At 39.5% G+C, this 21,474-nt stretch overlaps 1 protein-coding gene across 2 annotated transcripts in view; it reads left to right on the top strand.

The window, feature by feature from the left end:
• Positions 1-21,474, top strand: part of camk1da (calcium/calmodulin-dependent protein kinase 1Da) — a 114,873-nt gene that overhangs the window by 21,116 nt on the left and 72,283 nt on the right. The window contains exon 1 of one of the 2 annotated variants that reach the window (XM_066705033.1): positions 14,042-14,103. The exons of the other annotated variant lie outside the window; for it this stretch is intronic. Within the exon in view, the coding sequence (XP_066561130.1) occupies positions 14,099-14,103 (5 nt within the window). The 5' untranslated portion in view covers positions 14,042-14,098. Of the gene's footprint in view, positions 1-14,041; positions 14,104-21,474 lie in introns of those variants that run through there. 2 annotated transcript variants of the gene reach the window in all.

The raw sequence follows: 21,474 nt of genomic DNA, 5'->3' as shown, positions 1-21,474 counted from the left end.
TTAGTCCCTCATGAAGATAAAAATTATATATATACATATAGTCTGTCTTCTCTAGAACCTTTTTTCTCCAGTAAAATGTTCCCTATTACACAACACACTTAAAAATGCATAATTATCCTATGTTATATCACTGGGTTGTAAACATTTCTCCTTTTTTCACCTGCATTTCCTATCTATGACAGGACAAGATATTGAAGCTGCACATATGGTACAGCCATGTATCCCGCTGGTTTTAGCTGAGGCAGACTATACTTTCAGGCAATAGCGTCTAATAAGATGTATTGTGATCGTAAAACATTATGTAACACCGTTTTTGCTCGTGGATCCAATACAGACAACAGAAGCTCTGAGATTTATTGTAGTCCGATGTGACGCAAGGGTGTATGTGTATGTTTCTCTTGCCTGCTGATGGTTAGATTAAAAGAGTAATGGAATTTCACTCTACTTGAAAGGGTTATGGCAGAAAATGTGGTTATGCTCCTTGTGAGTGGCTAAGGAAATGCAGCTGGTTGTGACCTGATTTTACCTCTCATTGGGTGACTTACTGAGAAGTGTTGTTGTCTCTTACCTGTACTGTGAAACATGCATTGTAACTTTATCCCTCTAATGCCTCCTGGGCAAGACGAAGGGTAGAAATTGCACAAGAGATGAGCAGCACTGAGCGAACCCAATTTAAGCTAGACTCGAGGGTCAGGCTCAATTCTGACTGCTATACATCACGGCCCTCTCTGGCATCCTTCCCAAAACAGACAGATAGCCTACCCTCAACTGTATGCAGTTTCTACACATTGCATAACATAAAATACCTAGTCCCATAATGAAACCAATTATAACCCTGACAACACATTGAGAGTGCTTGTTTGTGTGTTTTCTCAAATATGAATTTCTTCACACTGTAGAGCTACGTTGTGTATTCTTCAAGCCCAAGAATGAATATTAGAAGGAAAAACTTTACTTCCATACTTGTAGTACTTTCAAAAACAGGTTATACTGTTTGTAGGTGGGCTGTACAATGTCCTTTTCATAATATAGAGATATGGATCTGGTATTAGAAGGCTTTATTGGATTATTGCAACAGCAACTTAGGGGTTAGCCTAGAGCCATTCATCCCTGTTTGTCAGAAGACCAAAAGTGCAGATCTTTTAAAGTGCAAAACTGCAGCCCATGTGCCGTAGAGACCTGTCTGCTCTATGAGACTTCACCAGCTGTTCAGACGGAAACATATTGCATAATACCGATGGAAAAACACTGAGACCAAAGTTGTGTATGCGTTTTTCTCTCTCTGTTGGACCAGGGATGTTGGGGTGGGGAGCAAGCAGCATTAGTACATCCAAATCTTTGTAAGGCAACCCATCAAAAAAAAAAAAAGAAAACAGTGAGCACTCTTACATAAAATAAGCTCAGCACCTCCTCCTCCCAGCAGTTTATATATCTTTAGTTAATAACTCATGCAGGCATACAGGGCAAAGGCATGTGCATAAATTGAACATGGCAGAAATCCAAGTAATCAATAACTTCTCAATGCAACTAAAACAAAAATCAATGATGACACGCTTAACAAACAGCCGCTTTTATGCACCAGTAAATAATCAATGACAAAAGAGGTTTGCAAGCAAGGTCATATTCTCACAGAAGGACATTAGGAAACTTGTAAGGAAGTACAACATCCTTATCCTTTTGGTAGCTGCCCAAACCTGAAGAAAGACACTCTTCTGTAGTGGCTAAGCAATATCCAGTCAGTACACAAGTCTTGAACGACATTGGGCATGCCTGCAGAAAAATTGCAGAGCAAATTAATCGGTTATTTGTAGATGTTTAAGATGGACAAGGAAGCCAGCTCAGTGTTTTTGATGTCTGAGAGGCATTTGACAATTTGTTTGAAAACATCTAGTCCAAGAGAAGGGAAAATGCATTACAACGAGAAGCTGGAGAGTTCTAAGTTCATTATTCTCGGGTTAAGCTTCCACATTGAATACAAAACAGGAAGATTTAAAAAAACAAATTAATCTCCGATTATCCCCCGTCCCCTGCGCCTTTGACCCCTCATTTTGGCATCACCAGTTACTGAACTTGGCTGACCGCTGCAATGAGACAAACCGTTTATTCTCCAACCTGCATGCTATCAAAGCTACCGGCTATTTCTCTCCCTGCCAGCCCAGAATGCCTGCTGCCCACCCATCAATCCCACCAATTGGAAGATCTCATGCAGACAAAACTGTGAACACCACAAGCCTGCGGGGCGCCATGGAAACCACAGGGGTCGCTTGTGTACAGGGAACCAAGTTTTCCCACAGTCTTGCCTGGTAGTACTTGGTCAATTGTGCTCTGCCTTCTGTGCAATCTTGGCCAAAGCCACCTATAGCATAGACTGGATTCCAGACACCGTGCACTCCATTGTACTGTTTTCAGCAGATGCACCAATCAGGAGCCCCTGCAGATTTTTAATTTAATTTCATAGAAGTGAACTGGTTGTCGCAGAATGTTTTTTTCACATAATTAAGCACCATGTCAGATCCAAAGGCCGAATAAAACACAGAGACATGTGGAAGCATACCCCTGAGCAGTTGCAAGAATTCTAACATTTGATGTGCAAGTGATATGAGATTGGTGCTAAAGCAGTATGGCTTCATGGCTGTTGTGCTTGTGACTGGACAAGAAGATTTCAAAGAAAACTTCAGGGTGATAAATTAAAAACTAGGAAAACTGGAATTTAAAACTTGATGTTCCATAATTAGTTTTAAAACTTTCTGCAGACTCTTGCTTATTTATGTGGCGTGTTAGTTATTATATCAAATAGGCACCAGCAGATTAAGAAACACATTGTACAGCATCGGGAAACGAATGTCTAAAAGAACCTCTTCAGTCAGTTAAATCAAAGTCAGTTTTAAATCTCACATAAGCACGTTTTGCTACTTTGCTTTCATACTGTATGTGAATAACTGAATTCATCTAATTTCATCTCATTTAAATCATAGCATTGCACTGGGCCTCCTACAGTGCTGCAGCAGCTTATAACAGCATCAGATACTTAAACCTGTTCTACCTCTGAATATATATGAAAATAAGGTAAGTGGTTTTAGCTGGACATAACAGCCACTTGAAGAGTTCCCACTGGTGTAATATGTTTTCAATTTAATACATTAAATAACATTCTGCTTTGGCACAAAACATTCATCTTTCTGTTAAAAAGAAGCAGTTGATAGATTCTCCTGCTGTGGAATACAGCGATTCCTGTGTTTCATGTCAAGCGAGGAAACCAAAATGTAGGTTTAAAAAAAAAAAAAGTTCCTTCTATTTTTGATTATATGAATCTCCAGGCAGTTTTAAGTTCTAAGTGTTTTATCTAAAACAGAAAGTGTTAGTGAATTCAGGTGTCTTACATTTCCAAAGAGGAAATCAGACAGATTATGTCATGTTCACCTTTCCAGTAACAAAAAGGCCTCCAGCTCCTACTTATTATTTTCATCCATCAATATTCAACCAGCACTTCATCCAGTACGGGGTCACAGTGAGCCTAACCGGCAGACACAGGCAGGCCACACCCCGGACATGACACCAGTCCATTGCAGGGCAGCTTTTTATTTTCGTTAAAATAACACAATAAAAACAGCTCACTCTTTCAGTCCCCTCAGGATTTCAGTTGTGTTTTTTTTGGCCTGTCTGCTGTGTGGTACGATGCCCTTTGCCAGCTTGTCAGTGATGGAAGATCAGCGCGGAGCCGTGTTGCACCAGGTGTTTATTCCACCCTGAAGGCAGACCCTCCTACTGAGTCTCAGTCAGGTGCTCCAGGACCCGTGCTTGGCAACACCAGCTAAGCCACAAGCTGATCTATACAGAGATATATATTTTTTCCCCCATATTTTGTGAACGAATGATTTGCCAGTCACTGATGCATATTCATAAGCTTGATGAATCACAAGGTGAATTAGATTGTTGCCAGTCAAGCTGAGAAAGCTGCACGCCACCCTGTCTCATGGGATGAGCTGTCTGAGAGAGCGGTGGTGCTTTTCGGAAAAAAAGTTAAATAGAGCAATTATTACAATCACTGCCGTAATCCACAAAGCATTCAGTCTCCGGCTAAACTATGAGCAGTTTGTCAGGACAAGTGGTCTCATTTCCCATGAAAATGCACTTCTAATAACGTCTGAACTGATGCCCCCATTCAAAAAGTCTGCTTTATATCATATTTATGTGAGAAAGACACACTCCACCATTATGAACCTCAATCTGTGAATTATTAGAGTTTCTGATATCTTTCCTGGCTGTATTTTTCAAATACTGAGGCCTTTCACCTCTTTATGTTTGTTTAATAAAAAAAATAAAAAAATGAAATAAAGGCTTGTAGAAGATTTAATGTCACTATGTAAGTATGTAGCACTGCATAGAGTTGTGATTTTGAGTTGTGAAGAACCCCAAACAAAAATTTGGGAAAAGTAAACGTGATCACTTTTCCAAATTCACAGGCTTAGAACATTATTTCACAAAGGTACTATATTTTCTACATATTTTCTATTTTTTTTTTTTGGACAAAATGAAATCTGTAAAAGTGAAAAATAAATGGTTCTTACAGTTCTGACAGCAGTAGTGGGTAGGAGAAGCGTGCTTTCCCCTAAGCTGAATCTGTAAACAAGGAACAGCCAAACATATTGATTCTGAAGAGGTGATCATGTGAAAATGGCAACATCCTTCAATATTATACCATCCCTCTCGTCTCTGATAAAGAGCTGAAGGATTGTAATTGTTCATTATCCAGCTTTGTTTATACCGTATGACTGCTATTTTCCATTCCCCATTTTTTGTTTAACATGGGTAAACACATGGAAAGACAACTTGCACAACCTGAGGTGTAAAGAATAATAACAATATGTTTCCTTCTTTTGAAGTAGGATAATGCCTGGATATTAAATTATAACATTTTTAACAGTGATCAATATTGAGAAGGTCCATCTTTTTAATAAGGATTCTGTAGCCGTTAGTTTCTGCTCAATGAATGTTTCAGATTTCAGAATTCAGAGATGAGATGTTGTGTTTGGTCCAGTGAGACAATTTAGTATCTCTGTATAATAGAACAGAGAATAGTGACTGAAGGCAGACCTGTTCCTTGTGCTTCAATGGAAACGAATCCAACTACCTTCATAGGAGCCTACCAACGTAATATCAGATATCTTTACCATCTTGTCAGAGCTCCCAAATGATGGAATATGATTTGATTGTTTTCCAAATACTTGCATCCTGGAGGACAATTATAAAGGTTTTATAAACGTGTGTCTTTCATTTGTGAGGCTATCGAAACCTGCTCTTCCTGAAAGCCACCCTTCATCATTGTTGTGTCTGTGCTGGAGGTCACATGGCTACTTCTTGTGACACTTCAGTTTTTTTCAGTAGGAACAAGTTTTGATAGCTTCTGAAATGACAGGCCCAGCTTTATAAATCAGATTTGCACATTTTTGAGAAAAGAAACCCCTGTGAGATCAGTTGTAGTAATTTGGTGATCCTGATAAGTAAGGAAAGATATTGAATATTGTATTGATGGGTTTATATGACCCCTGTACACCAGTAGTACATCCCAGTCTGTCGACAGCCACACAGTTCCCTTACTGTCTCACTCTGTTTCTTCAGCAATAGCAGCCAAGTCTCATTGGCCCTATTTTCAGTTCACCACTTGCTTTCTTCTCGATTTTGCTTTCAGTTTCATGCAGTTGTTTGTCTGTTTGTTACTCTATAATATTGTACTGCTGCAGGGGAATTGCATTCTGGGTTGGGTATTCTAGAACCCAATTGCCAACACTGCAGGCGGGGTTCTTACCTCATGCCCAGAACCCGTGGGCTGCCTGGTAAGGTGCTAATCGGCTGTTAGGAGCATCTTTTGAACTGCAACACAGCCATTATTATGTAAAACATCCACTGTATGTTAAGATTGAATCCTTTTTCCTTCAATTAATTTTGATGGTTTGGTGATATTTGGTGATGCTGCTTACATCCATGGCAGTGGCACACAATCTGACCAAATGGAAACTTTTACCTACCCACAAGCTACTAACTACAAACCTGTACCCGATCATGCTCTGATTCCTAACCGGAAGACAGTGGCTTCTCATGATTAACTAATCTGGTATAAGATACAGTGTTGCATGTTGCCATCCGCGGGCAGGTCAAAGTATTGATTTGGCTTAGCCCTAAGGCTACCTCTATGTTGACAACCATATAAAAATCCATGCACTTCCAGTCTACAATTTCAAACCTCCATTTCCATTGGCTCAGCTTTCACTTCTCAAGTGAGCTTTCTTAATGTAGAGGCTTTTAATGTATTTTTAAACCATGTGTTGCCTAATAAATTAATACTACACTATACATCAATTGCGATTCATGAAAACAGACACAGCCTCTACATGGTTCTGCTCACATGATTGGTGTCTGTTGTGGATTTTGTCTTTAAAGCAATGACTTACACCAACACCCTTATTTTAAGAAACTGACAATTGGTATTAATTTGACATTTGAAAACTAAAAGCAAAGAGCAACCTTATTTATTATTCCTTGCTTTCATTTCTGCATGATAAGGAGTTTCAAAGCTTTTCTTCCAGGTTATATTCAGGCAGTGAACTGCCTGCACATTTGTGAAAGGACTGCAGTGGATTTTTTTTGCTGGTGTATCTACTGCAATATTGATTGTAATGTGAGTCCCAGTGCAGTAATATGTCAAGGAAACCCCAGGCAAGTCTTCAGTGGAGAAAGGGTTAAGGGTATGGTTGCTATGGTAAATATGAAATAGCAGAAGATTATTTTGAGACTGATAATGTAAGTATGTTGGGAAAATTAGGCAGCGACAACCAGTCTGAGCTGACAGCTCTATTTTGAAGTGAAAAGCACTCATGTAGGAAATGTTTTGGTGACCTAGGGCATCATTTTTCACCCAGTAAAGTAAACAGAATCTAAAGACCGCTTGGTCAGCGAAGTGACAGGGTTTGATATTTTGCTGGTGATGTGTTTTTTGTCTGCTGAATATGAGACTGAGCATTAGAGATATATAGATGGACGTGACATAAATCATGCGGTGAGGCCGGTTTCAGAAGTTTGTCACTCACTTTTCTGATTAACCAGAATGCACCTGTCTTCTGTTATCCGCCCATGTGCAGGGATACTGCTTCCTGTCGTTTCCTATCCACTCAAGCCTGTGGTCAGGTATTCGAACAGGCGAATCAACTGTACAGGTTCAGTCCTTTTCCCAGGTCTAAAGCAGGTGAAGGTTTTGGAAGACATTCCTTAAGGGGGACAGGTTCAGAGCACGGCTTTACAATCACACTACACATAATATAAGTCACTATTCTGATGACATGATCGTGAGTGTGTTACTCATAATGAGGGAGGGTGCTTTTTAATGTCGAAATTGAGAGACTTTTCCAATGACCAGGAGACAGTAATTGGTTTTATTGGTATCATATTATTTGTGCTGCGGAATAAAGCTAAGTATAAAATAGACCACTCTCATACAAAAACAAGCTATATTACCACAAATACATTATTGATCTTCCCCTCAGTGTTTGTACTGTGCCCTTGCTAAGCTTCACAAATCTATTAGACGGCTCCAGGCAGCTACAGAATAACCAATTCTGTTTACCTTTCGGTGCACAAAGGCTCTTTTCCAGTCTGCAATAAGGCCATTTTCCCCTCAATTTCTCAAGCGTATCAGACGAGCGAAAGCTGTGTATTTACAGGTAAACAAACCGAGGACCCCCAGGAGAAGTCTCTTTTGCTGTGTCAAACACTGGGAATTTGCTCAGGCTGAGGTGAGTGTCGCATCTCTGTGGTGTTCCCACTGCCTGAACAATTGAGTGTTTCCAGGAAATGTACTGGTCCAGTAATTAGACTTTTTGTCACCCCCTTCCTGTCAGGGAATGCGCTTGAATTCAGATGCAGTTCATTAGCAGCTGGATTGTTGCACGCACAAGTTCACCTCAAGGTCTCCTTTTGTAAGCAGTGTAAGGGCACAGATGGCTTGAGAGGAGACGCGGCTCTGTAATTACATTGTGTCCGAGCACGTCTTTCACTTTTACCCTTATTGTAGCAGTACGCGAGGCTGAATAATCAAAAGAGTTCAGGCGGACACAAATCACGGCTCTTTGTGCACGAGCAGGGGTGGGAATTTCAAATGGATTTCTGCTAGGATACACGGGGACACGATTACCGATTACACAAACATTTGGTCCCTGCTCTTTCGCTCACAACAATGAAAGGCAAATGCGTATGGTATGCATACTATACACTGAGGCGATCAGAGTTGAACAATTATACCTAATCAAAACTAGTTATTAAGTAGCAGGAGCAGATCAGTCTAGCTCAGGGTATTCTGTTATCTCCAATCTGTGAATCAGAAATAAAGGAACATGCTTATAATGTGTTTATAACCAAGCATTCTCACGTGTTCCCGTGGTTGTAGTCATACCAGATTTGCTCCCCTGAGTGAAATTGCCAGCCCCTGCGCTTAAAGACCAACGATCATGCGTGGGGTTCAGTGAAATGGGCACTAGGTGCTGAAAACATTAGCATTAGTCTCTGCCCATGGGGATCCTATAGCTATTGATATGACAAGTTGTAAATGAAAAAGTATGCCAGTCTAGATAATGTGCCTTTCATAAACTACATCAAAAGACAAGGCAGTGAATATTTAGACTAGATGGATGTCCTGTACACATTCCGCTATGGATGGAAACTGTGGCAGTCCAGGCAATGCTAACAACAGAGCTGGAATTAAACTGTCCCCAGTACTGAAGTGCCTGTGAAATGAAGAACGGCATTTGAGCCTGGCCTTGGATGCTCCCATGTGGTTATGTGTGCAGCCCTGTCTGGATGTCTCCGGTTGTCTTGCTCAGGGAAATGTGCAGTGCCTTGTCGGTGAGTCTGTCTATGTTGACGGAGCATAAGATTACAGTAATAACCGCAAAATGGTACTTTACTTTCATGCATATTTTAAATGCTTCAGAGATGCAAGAGAACAAGTGTTAACGCTTAAGTAGGTAAAAGCGCAGATTGTTTTTTCACATCATACATTGATTGGAGTAATTCATTTATTGTGTATGGAACAGTCTTTAATTGATACATCCTTGTAGAAAATTATAACTGGTCTTTCCACTTCATAATTTCCTAATTATTTCAATTTGCTAAGGTCAAGCACTTAATGTAGTTGAGATTAAATGGCTGGCACGCTGTGACTAGGAGGGAATCTTGTTTAAACACTGTCTGGAGGCTGATGTTGAAGACACCTTCTGGGGCTGTTTTTCCCAAGGTGATTTCCCTGCTGTGTGATGCTTTGTCAGTACGTAGTGGATGTGTCTATTGCAATATACTGAGAAATATAGGACAGTTGTTGAAGATACTATTCTGAATCATACCCGTAAATCACAAATTATAAATCGCAGTTTAATTTATTGTCAGAAGCCACTTTTCACTAAATATTCAATAAAAATGACAGGGACCCTTTTCGTGATGACTGCCAAAGGAATATGCATGCTTTCAAGAAGAAGCGGGAAAACATAGTTCAACGGGAAATTCGTTAACCATTTATTTTTATATATTTTTTATACGCTTGCTTGTCTAGGACTCTCCCATGATCGGTCTGCTCTGTGGGGAGCAGTGATCACAGAACAGCTGGCATGTCTGCGGGGCGAGGCAGCTGTGTTTCACTATTCCACAGACTGATGGCTGCAAAACACCTACATTTGTCTTTTTATCATTTTTTCCCAGAGATAAGCTATGTAAATATTCAGCTCCATTCATTTAAATGCGGGCACATACCCATTGAGAAGATGCTGGGTGAGAGCTTACACTATGCTGCTGCTCGCCGGGATCGTGATAGACTCGGTTGTGCAACAGAATCCAAATGTGTGAACGAGAGAAGCGGCTGTGCTATTAATTTTTCTAGCTACTTGATCTCCTTTAAGCAGAAATGCTGACATTTGTTTACACTGTGTCGAATGGGGAGAGAAAGACTCCTCTTGTCTACTCTGACAACTCGTGTGGATGATAATTAGGCAGCAGCACCGTGCAGGCAGGCCATTATTGATGCATGCTGTTATACGATGCTGGAGGTGCAGTAAGAGAACTGAACGGATGTGTTGTTTCCCCCCCCCCCGCCCCCACTCCTCTCTCTCAGTGCAATAGAATTGTTTTTCACAGCCTGTTCTCTCAGTGCAGGTTTTTGCTTTTGCTCTGGTTCAGTCTCCCCTCATAAACGTTCGATTGGATTACGAAATATCACTGTCACACATTATTCATTGACTGCAGTGACACAGTGGACAGAAGCTTCCCATTTACATGGCAACTCTTTAAAGGTTTTGATTTTTTTTTGCAAAGGAGAAAACCATCAGCCATCAATAAATAGTTTTCTGGGAGAGCATCCGGACTGAACTATAGGACCATAGCCTTCACAGGAGGCATGATAGCTTATCAAGAGGTTTGATCACTAGAGAGGATGCTAGTAACACGGAGGCAAAGTCAAAAAGCAATGCAAGGGAATCTTGCACACATTCTTTTAAGGAGGTTACAATATTTTTCATACAAGACAATAGTTTTTTTTTTTCTGATTCTTCAGTGCTGAGTGCGACTGTCCCAGCGTTTCGAAAGCTGCCCTGTGTACAGAGTCCATGCTCTGGGCGGGTCAGTGTTCACGCTAAGCTGGCAAGGAGGATATGTCAGAGTCAATAGAAATGAGCAGTTAAAGACATCCAGCTCCCCCTGAGAAATCACTAATCATGACATTCAATCATTCACAGGTTTCCAAGGGCAGTAGAGGGCAAACCTGAGTGAGCAAGGATGTGCTGCCGGGGGGAGGTGGGGGGGGCGGAGGCACTCGAGGAAGAGGGAGACGGCTTTGCAATGCTGCTCATTCAAAAGCCTGTGTTTCTGAGGGCTGCAATCATTTGTCTACAAACAGTATCACTCACTGATAGGCAGATTGTCATTATCTGTCAGGGCTCTTGAACTGTAATACTTTAAAGCAAAGAAGACGAAAGAGATAATGAAATTGGATGCTTTGCATAAAGATAAAATATTAAAAGAAAAACTGTTTTAAAAAAAGTCAGTTTCTCTTCGTTATTATCACTTTCACAGCATTTAACATAATAATTTGACTTCATGTGAGTAGGTATGTTTCTGCAGTTACTGAAGACATACTTGCTGTATTTTGTGAATTCGCTCTAGTTGTTGCAGATTCAAATTCGACAGCATGTGCACAGAATATGCGTCTCTTAATACTTAGTATAAGGACATTAATATATTTTTTTCTTTAATTTATTCTGTCATCTGCTCCAGACTGTACCTGCTATTACTATTAATATTACTATTACTACACTGCACTTCTGTTTTACAGCAATATGTTCCCCTGTATTGCTCCCATTTGTTATTTACTTATTCCTGGAGTTTTTTCTGCTTCACCGTAACTGCAAATGGCCCTGACTGTATATGTATATATTGTGACCACAGTAGTTTGCAAATGGTAAGAAATAATTAATTCAAAGGAGTTCCATGAAATTCATCACAATATGCATATCCTATACCTCCCCCGATTTTTGTGCGAGGCTCTATTACTACCTGCTGGTGCAGTGACACACTGATTGACGCTCCATGGCAGTTGTGAGAACCGTTGCTTCTGTAAGGGGGCTTGCTAGTGAGATATGGCCCCCAAGTCAACAGTAGGAATCCTGGCTGTAATTGGTATTTAATTGCTTCCTAGCAACCATGCTATAACCATACAGTGCTGCTCAATGCTAGAGGTTTGAGGTTTACGCAGAGTGACTGACTGGCCTGTGTGTCACAATGCCTATTAGAAAATTCCCTGGGAACAATACGTTTTTTATTTGTCAATTTATACAACTTACTTTATGTGATGTCTCTTACAACCCGGTTGAAGATGTGCATAAAACGATCACAGTTGTCTCAGAGCTCCAGTTAAAGTAAGAGACACAGCATAATTGTGTGCACTTAGTATTATGTTGTCATTAAAATCAAACCGACAAAAACAGAAAAAGCCTAATGAGAAAGATTATGTTAAGATTAATGAAAAATACCAAATTCGTAAACAAGTGCAGCTTAATGATCAATATTTCTCCAGCTCACTGAATCACCAAGTAATATTGCATTGAGTGAAGGGTGTGAATACATTTCACTACATCTGTATATTCTGAAGGGAAATTAAACGTAAAAGGTCAAATGCAGCAAAGGTGTGAGAGAGATTTAACTGCATCGAGCTGACACTGATAATTTTACCACTAAGAAGAAGGAGAATCTGGTTTGGGCTCTTTTTACGCCACCACCTCCAGTTCACAATGGACTGCTTACTTCATTAGGCTACCCTGCTGAAGCCCATTGAGAAGTCATACTATTCAGGCATGAATTAGCAGTTAAAAGTTGAAAAAAATTATAATATATATATATATATATATATATATATACTGATACTGATAATGACTTAAACCTGGGCTCTCTGATCAGCCTTGTCGGATCTCGGTGCCGGGATGTGTTTTGATTGTCGTGAGTTCAAAGCATCACGCCTGTTACAGTCAGGAACGGGTAGAGCTCTTTCCAAGGAGGCCGGTCCTGCAGTGCAAGGAGTGTGATTGTGCAGATCACGATTTCCTGTAGCCTGCTGTCAGAGGAGGTGATCTTTCTTTGATCCACACTGGTCCTGAACCTCACACAGGCTTTTCTGTTAACGCACAGCAGTTCTGCAGCTTTGCATCTCCACTTTGCAGATCTTCGTCTAATGGCTCTCCTTTCACTTTGGTGCCTTGTTTGACCTTAACCGCATGGTGGCTGAAGCGATATCGGTTTGACACGAGTTGCCTGCAAGACCTGCCCAATCGCAAACTAATTGGGAGTGATACATTATATGAGTTCAGAGAAAATTAGAAAATTAAAATGGATACCGTTATCATTAGCCAATCCCTTGGAAGCTGTTGTGTTCCTGGCTTCCTGGAGTACTGCAGCTAGTCTTACATTTCATGTGTGAGGATTTTAATATTGAATGTAACAAGTAGGACCCTACAGCTATTTATTTTCACGTCTCGCTTTGATCTGAGCTCATTTCTTTGTTGACTCCAAAATTAATTCCGAGTTCACGCCACATTGCTGTGGTCCAGGACTACAGCACTATGACATTATATTGTATTCCAACATGTTGTGCGTATCAAAACCATCACAGTCACTGTTGCATTTACATACAGCTGTGGAGGGGAAGCTCCCCGGGCTGTGGCTGACAACGTGATAGATGTACTAGTTATTAATTCAGGATTCGCAGGTTAAATGTGCTGATTTGGTCTAGGCTTACAGCTTAGAAATGAAAAGAAAAATTATCCTTTGTGTTACATGAACAAAACTTCACCCCCTTAATTATTATTAACTTTAATAAGCGAGTCTTTGACCTGTGCTCTAAAGCAGAATGTATTATCAGAAGAGAAAATACATGATTTTGTTCGGCAGTAAGTGGAGATTAATGCAATTCGAGAGCCACTCATAATCTTTTTGGATTTAATCTTTAAAGGAGGTATTTTGAAATCAAATGATGCAATTAAATAGATCTAATAATGCATGCCATGCATTAAAGGCCTACAGTCCAGTTCTGCAATACGTAACATGTACTTGCTATTATTAGCATAGCTTGGGTCACATCCTCAAATGTATCTTTAACCCATCAAAGGTTTTAAACCATTAGAATTTAATATCAGTACTTAGACCTCTAGTATATATGGTATACATGTATGTATGTATGTATGTATGTATGTATGTATGTATGTATGTATGTATGTATGTATGTGTGTGTGTGTGTGTGTCTATATATGTAATGTACTAATTCATTTCAGTTTGTCGAATTGCTTGTGTGTGATTTCACATTGTGAAGGTGAAGCACAGATTAATCAATCTGTGGCAGAACATGTCAAGTGCTGCGCCTGGCGTTTAAGGGCCCGCTCTGCTCTGACCTGCATTGCATGCTGGGAGGGCAACACAGGGAGCACTGAGACAGACGCACTTTGGGAAGAGCTGCTTCAGTCGGATTCGCTGGCCTGTTTAGCAACCGTTCAAAATAACCCTCAGAATACGAAACGATATGCGGTGAGGAATATAAGTGAATCCATTATATTATTTTCTGCTGTTCTGTGCTATGTTGTGTTGTGATCTGTATTTTGCTTTATTGTAGCTGAATCAATCAGATTGCCAAGGCCACAGCCATGTCCCAGTATTCGCCCTTCCCAATCTGTGGCCAGAATTAATCCTTTTCTCCGGTCAGCTCATGGCTCAAACTGTGGTTCCAGGAATACCTGTGAGGGGAGTTGCAGGTCTTTTAGCTGATCATTTGCCTCAGTGCCTATATTAATATATCAATATATACCAACCAAATAATAAAATCATACATAATGCATTAGTACTGGAAGGAAGCTCAGGTTCCCTTAAATCAAATTAATATAACAGAGAATGAAAAAATACATGCTTAATGCAAAAACACAGGACTTGATGATGCTCTTAATTTTACTTTTTTTTACTTTCGGTAAATTGTTTGCAGTACATTTACTGTTTCTTAATAACATGTACAGAACGGTGGGGGCTGTTATCTGAGCCCCGCATTGATTGTTCTTTTGCTGCTTGTTTTTGTTTTTTTATTTTCACATCGGACCGTGCATTTCCTTTGTGTTTCAACCCCATTGAAGTATGTGTATTATGAAAGCTTTGTTGTGGTAATAGGGTTGACAACACGCAGATGGTGAGTTTCATTTGTGCTTGGTATTTGAGATTGCTCGCTTTGGTTAGGGTTAACCTATATGAATGCTTTTTGTTTGTCAGTGTGCTGCGCCATGGCATGGGAACCATACTAAATGCTCACGCAATATTACAATGTTAATGTTATGTAAAAATGACTGTAAATGCGTTTTAGAGTCAACACCCATATTTTACATTTTAATTAAAGCCAACTCTTCACTTCGCATAATTCAGTGCCTACTGTGACATGCATATCTCGGGACTGCTCTGGAGAACCCTATAGATAGCTATTCCCATGATCACAATATATTCCACGATACAATAAAATACATCACTTTTTTTAAATCATTAATGTGTCTGTGATCCCTAATTTGTGTTTGTTTTTTTAAATGTGTTTATCCCTCTCAATGTCATGATTTACAGCCTCTTTTAGAAGTGAAGTCATTATCAGAAGTGTTATCTGGATAATTTAGTAGCCAATACCATTATGTATATATAATGCATTTAACATACAAGTCATACAGTCACCAAAGGAACCAGAAATTAGATCATATTTAAAGCATAACTTGCTTTGATTGGATGGGATTATCTCTCTGCCATTTCTTTCGGTTCACCAGAGTCGTCGTCGTAAACTATAGTGAAAGTGATTTAAAAAGTACATTTCAGTCTTATCATATATTCTTTATGAAAATTGTCTTTGACAACGAACTCAGTTTCCACAGTCAGATACTTACAATGAGAAAAGTATTAGCTATGACAGAACCAGTCACACTGACACAAAGCAATTAATACTAAATAGCCCTGAAGCAGTTGATTGTATTCTGATCTGATTGCAAATATCATAGATGGTAATTTCATTTACTTCATGTGCTTTGGAGACTCTGTAATTGGCAACATAAATAAATCATATGAAAAGAGAAATTATTTCAGATAAGTAATGTAGGTCTAAATGATCTAAATCGTACCCTTTACGGAGCTTTGATTTTGGCTGATCTCATGAAGGTATGACAATACTTGTTTAAGATAACCTTCAATTTGGGTAAAGGTGTCTGCTAATAAATAATAATAAACTCATCATTATTGGGCAATTGAAAGAATGCAGGTGCAAGAACCTTACCTCATTATCCTAGTAGATTTTAGAAAAGTATTTTTTCTTTTCTCTCAAAGGTCTACAATCAAGTCAATGCTACCTGTTCCCAGCATTTTCAATTCAATTTTTTATATCAGTAATTTTATTTTTTATATCAAAATAGAATTGTTGATATCACTTATTTGACTTGCTATAGGCTGTGGCACCCATTCACAGCCCATTAACGTTCAGTATTGCCTTGAGTCTTCAGGAAGTAAATAATTGAAATTTGAAGGGCTCCCCTAAAAGAAAGAAGGAAAGAAAATAATACATAGGCCTATATCAAAATCATTATTTTGCACTATCTGCATTTCCTCATGTGTGCTTTGAGTCCTGCGGCGTTTGTGCATGTATTCACATTTTCTGGAGTTCGGCTGTGAAAGATGTATTAATAAATACTAGGCAAACATGCCTGTCTGAAGTAAGTGCCTGTTTGTTTGGGTGCTACGACATCAATCCAGCTCTTAACAGTATAGTTAAGATAGTTAGCAAACTTGTCAAATTTGCAGATAATATTAAAATAGGTGGCTCAGCAGATACAATCTCGGCAGCACAGACTATTGAAAGGGACTTGGAAAATATTCAGTTGTGGGCCGACACCTGGCAGATGAAATTCAATGTGGACAAGTGCAAGGTAATACGTGCAGGTAACAAAAATGTCCACTATAATTACACTATGGGAGGAATAGAACTAGATGAAGTAACGCATGAGAAAGATCTAGGAGTCTACGTGGACTCCTCACTTTCTCCATCCAAACAGTGTGGATACTGTGGACAGTTCTGGGCTCCACACTTCAAGAAAGATATCGCTTCTCTAGAGGCAGTTCAGAGGAGAGCAGCCAGACTTATTCCAGGTCTGAAGGGAATGTCCTACTGAGAAACTGAGGAACTGAACCTTTTCACCCTGGAACAGAGGAGACTGCGTGTTGACTGGCATTCAAGTCTTCAAAATCATGAAAGGCATCAACCACCTCAAACCAGAGGTGCTTTTGCAGATCAGCAGGGACACATGCACCCGGGACACAAATGGAAATTGGGCTTCAAACAGAGAGTTGTCACAATCTGGAACAAACTCCCCAGCGATGTGGTTGAAGCTGAAAATTTGGGAACATTTAAAATGGACTGGATAGAATCCTTGGATCACTTAGTTATTAATGGACACCAAACGAGCACAATGGGTCGAATGGCCTCCTCTCGTTTGTAAACTTTCTAAAGACTTCTAATTCCAAGAACAAATCAAGTTTTTTAAAATAGAAAAAAAGAAAAGAAAGTGAAAAAGAAAAAACTTCCACCTCCCCAAGGTGAAACCGAAGCTCCCTTGTCTGGGAGTAATATCCTGATGTCTGAAAAGAAGATGCATCTGTGGGTCTCATCGACCAGTGTATTCATCAGGTCACGTCAGCCCAGAAGGCTAAGCTACTCTTCCCCAAGTGTGCTTTAGCATTCAGCAGCGAGGTCTGGAAATGCATGCTGGGAAAGGTGTAGGAGTAATATGATTTCTCTTTACGGGGCTTGATGGCAGACCCAGTGCTTAGTCAGCTACTGTGTAATTGGATCTGGAGTCTCGGCAAAGAGGCCTCTTCCTTTAAATGTACACTCTGGACGCATCCCAGCTTTTGTCCTTGACAGTGGATTTTCCTTACTCACTGCAGGAGGGCTCTTTCATATGCAGCAGCATAGAGTGTTAAACTAATGGCGACGTGACAAATTAGCCATATCTGAACCTAATAACCTAGTTACCAAAAAAGTAACAAAGCAGGGGAATTATACTGGAGAAGAATGTCTTTTTGTCTTTGCTTTCTGTTCTTTTTTTGTCATGAACTCTCGGACCACTCTAAAGGGAAGAAGCCTGATTTGATAACAGAATCTGTCTTCTGTCAATCACTTATGTAGATTTATTGTGGTATTACTATACTATTACAATAGGTTCCTATAGTTGTAACATGCTTGTTTTTGCCTTCAAGACAAAAACATGCTGTTTGAAGATTCAATAACCCCTAAATTATGTGTGTTATATTCACATTCAAATTATAATAGTAATGGCTTTTTTTTGGACCAAATAAATTTGTACATGAAAAGAAATCATTACAGTTGATATCACAAGAGCAGGCAGCTTGACTATGTTGTACATTGAAGGGAATAGAGAAACCCTACAAGCAGCATTTGTAATTAAGAATGATAAAACTGGTCTTTATTTTTCTCCACAAAGGCTTAATTACAGTATTTTCCAGGCCTGTTTTCTATTGATTTCTGCTCAGCAAGTTATGCTAAATGTTCAGTAATGAGCTGTGCGGGGAAATGATGTGAAACAAGTACAATCACAAAATGAGAAGGGCAGATAAATGAACCATACCTAATATATACGACTTCTCTTTAAAGAGAATAACTTTAGTTTGATTTGTGTTAAGGATTGTACCCTGAGAGTTATGTTCAAATGTTATGTGGCTTTAAAGAAACAACACAGGTTTATGATGAGTAGAGTCAAGTACCAGGATGTAAATTAAACATCTGAAGTGAGCTGCTGTAAGGGACTGGATAACAAAATTTAGTTTTTTTTGCATCCTGCTGGCAAATGAACATAATGACAGTTGTACTGTAAATATTCACAGGAAGAAACGGTTAGAATTGGTACAGGCTATGTATGCTATCAAGCCTCTCTCTCTCTCTCTCTCTCTCTCTCTCTCTCTCAAACACACACACACATGCAATCACACATACACCCAGGCCCTTCCTGTTGACTATCAATATCTTGGCAGTCAGTCGGCAGGTTTCGGGTGACCTCCACACAAGCTGACTGCGATCTGTCAAATAGAAATGTGACATCGCATCGTGCTCTTCACTGGGGTTTTGTACCTGTCTCAGTCCCAGTGGAACAGTGAATGGAATGAATGAGAAGTGACAGCAGCCTGTTTCCACAATCACACCTGGAGCCGTCATGCCAAACAAGCATCCCTGACATGGCCTTGTCGGACAGAGCCCCATGCCTCAGCCTGTTGCCTGGCTTCATTTCTCCCTTGTGTATATTTGGGCCGTTGGTTTGTTCGTGTAGCAAAATATGACTTCTCAGGGAGAGAAGCAGCAGCCGCTGAACCTGCATGCATTCAATTTAAAGATTGAGAAAACCTGTCCAGTATACCACAGAAATAACCTGACAGTGTTGATAAGCTGATATATTACATAGAGTCAAAAATCTGAGATCACTTTAAAACAAAGCGGTGGCTCAATGGCTTTTTCGATGTTATTAAAACCTGCAATTTCAACCATTATTATTTCAGTAATAGGGTAATTAACTGGTAAAACTGGTACATCATATTCTCTGGCCACACTTTATTTTTAGGTTTTGTAACATCCTGTCGTGGTGACAGGAGGGATTTATGCTGCAGTTTAGTAATGTCGTCTGCACGGTCTGCCTGGTACATTACTGCAATTTCATTCAATTATCTGGTATTGGAGTGTTGAGAGGACATTAATATTTTATATTCTGCAAAATGATTAAAGCCGTAATAAAGATTGTGTTTTCCTTCCCTGACATACCATTTGCCTTGATTAAAAATGTTAATTGCAATGTGTTGCTGAATAAAGCTTTCTGTTTTAAATGAGCTGCGAAAACTGCAAAATGCTTTCAGACCGGCCTTGTGCATCCCTCCGCTCCCTCCCTGGGCTCGTCTCTATCACAGCCTTAAAGACAGGAGAACGTTTTGCAAGCAAACGTAGCACTTGTGTCAGTTATCCTGAAGAACGTATACTGCTCTGGGTACGCAGTTGTAGTCAAAGGTATTCACACCCTTCATTTGGAGTGGTGATGTCTGCTGATTCACTGGCAGCTGGGTGTGGAAAAATGTTTTGGACTCATAGTGGTGAGAAGTGAATTTCCAATAACCAGGCAAAATAGTTATTTCAATCATAGCTATTGCTAGTAGCTTGCAGAGGTGGGTTTCTTACTTCAGCGGCTCTGGCCCTGTACTGAGTTGTGTTGTCTTAACTCATTTGCATTGCTCTCTCTCTTCACTGAATTGCTGCTCTCCTCCCTCTCTCCCTCTCTCCCTCACCCTCTCTCCCTCTCCCTCTCTGTATGAACTCAACCAAAGACTTGTGCTGTTGTGTCCAGATATGATAATACAACACCTAAATGCAACAGACTTTTTAGACTTTTTTAGACTTCAAGAATTTGTGGTTTAGTTTCATTTTGTTGTCACTTGCAGGACGTCCTGTGATAAAAAAAAATGTTTTCTGCTGATGGTTATATGGTGTATTTCAGGATTTAGCTATTGGGATTAAGACTATTTCTTTAAATTTCCTTTTTTTTTTGCAAAGCATTCAAATCAGACGCACAGTGTATGATTTAATTCCTGGGAAGTAATTATCCTTTTCCTTTGCAGGGTTTATTTGCAGTCTGTATCAACATATCAACATTGAGGGCTTTACTTTTACTATATCTTGTATTTGGGGTAATAATCAAAGTACTACCTCAGTTTTCCTACACATTCTCTTTAGATGCCAAGCTCCAAATGCTTCACTAACAAGACTGTGCCTCTTTACAGCAAATCGACTCTGTTTGTATCATTTTTCAGCTCTCCAAAGGGAGCAGAGAACAAATAAAAGTAATGAGAAAAGACGCTTTATCCACAGGGAAGAAAACTAGTCAGCCTTTGTAGATTCATGTCATTTCATGTTTGCGAAAAAAAAAAATCATTTCAACCTTTTTATTAATATATTTTTATTGTGACAACCAATCTCTTACATAATATGGATAGTATTTGGATATAATATTTATTCAATTATAGTTATGTTTATTAACTGTGTCCTATTTAATTTAGTCTATGTCAGTGGCTGTAGCTCTCAAAACAATTAATTTATTCAGGTGCCAATTTGTATTGCTAACATTTTTATATCATCTTTTATATGACCCCATCAATCCTAAAAGAAAAAGATATCTATAAGATTATACTATATGGTAACAAACTGGCAAGTTCATGTTGTTGAGGACTGAGATTGTATTTCTGCTTCTTATCTTTTGCTAATATGGGAAAAAGTTGGGCCTCTGGTTGTTACGACAGTGGTCAAAGGTGAGGGAGCCCGTTATGTGACTTGCACATGATGATTGGTCCATGATGCATCAATCCAGTCCATCAGGTTTAAATCCTTAATTAAGTAGTTTAAGTAAAATGGGTGGAGGGGGTTAATTGAAGGTCGAGAAGAAAGTGAAAAGGGATTTGAACTCAATGAATCAAAGAAAATGTTCAGGTTCAGGAACCTTGAAATTGGAAAAAAATTGGCCATTGCAGAGCAATTAAAATAAATACATTGAGCCTACAGTATTAGGATCTTGAGGTAACATTTGATTCTGGAAATCTGTGAGGAAAGGATTATCCTCCCTTTTAATGCACTTGTATCATAAACAAAAGGTTGATGGAGTGCTGTACAGTATACTTCCATTGTAGGGAATGTCATTCAATAGGAAAGCTAGGCTGAAGAAAATGATTGATTTTGTCGTGAAAGTTAATGATTCAGAAACGGCTTCCTGTTGTTCAGTATCATCTTACTTGTTGCTATAATCTTGTCTGTCAAGTCAGTTTGTATTTCAATCTCATTGGATTTTT

This window comes from Amia ocellicauda, chromosome 5 (assembly GCF_036373705.1).
Source record: "Amia ocellicauda isolate fAmiCal2 chromosome 5, fAmiCal2.hap1, whole genome shotgun sequence".
Classification (NCBI taxonomy): domain Eukaryota; kingdom Metazoa; phylum Chordata; class Actinopteri; order Amiiformes; family Amiidae; genus Amia; species Amia ocellicauda.
Note: the sequence above shows the minus strand (reverse complement) of the source record. Positions and strands in the feature narration are given on the sequence as shown.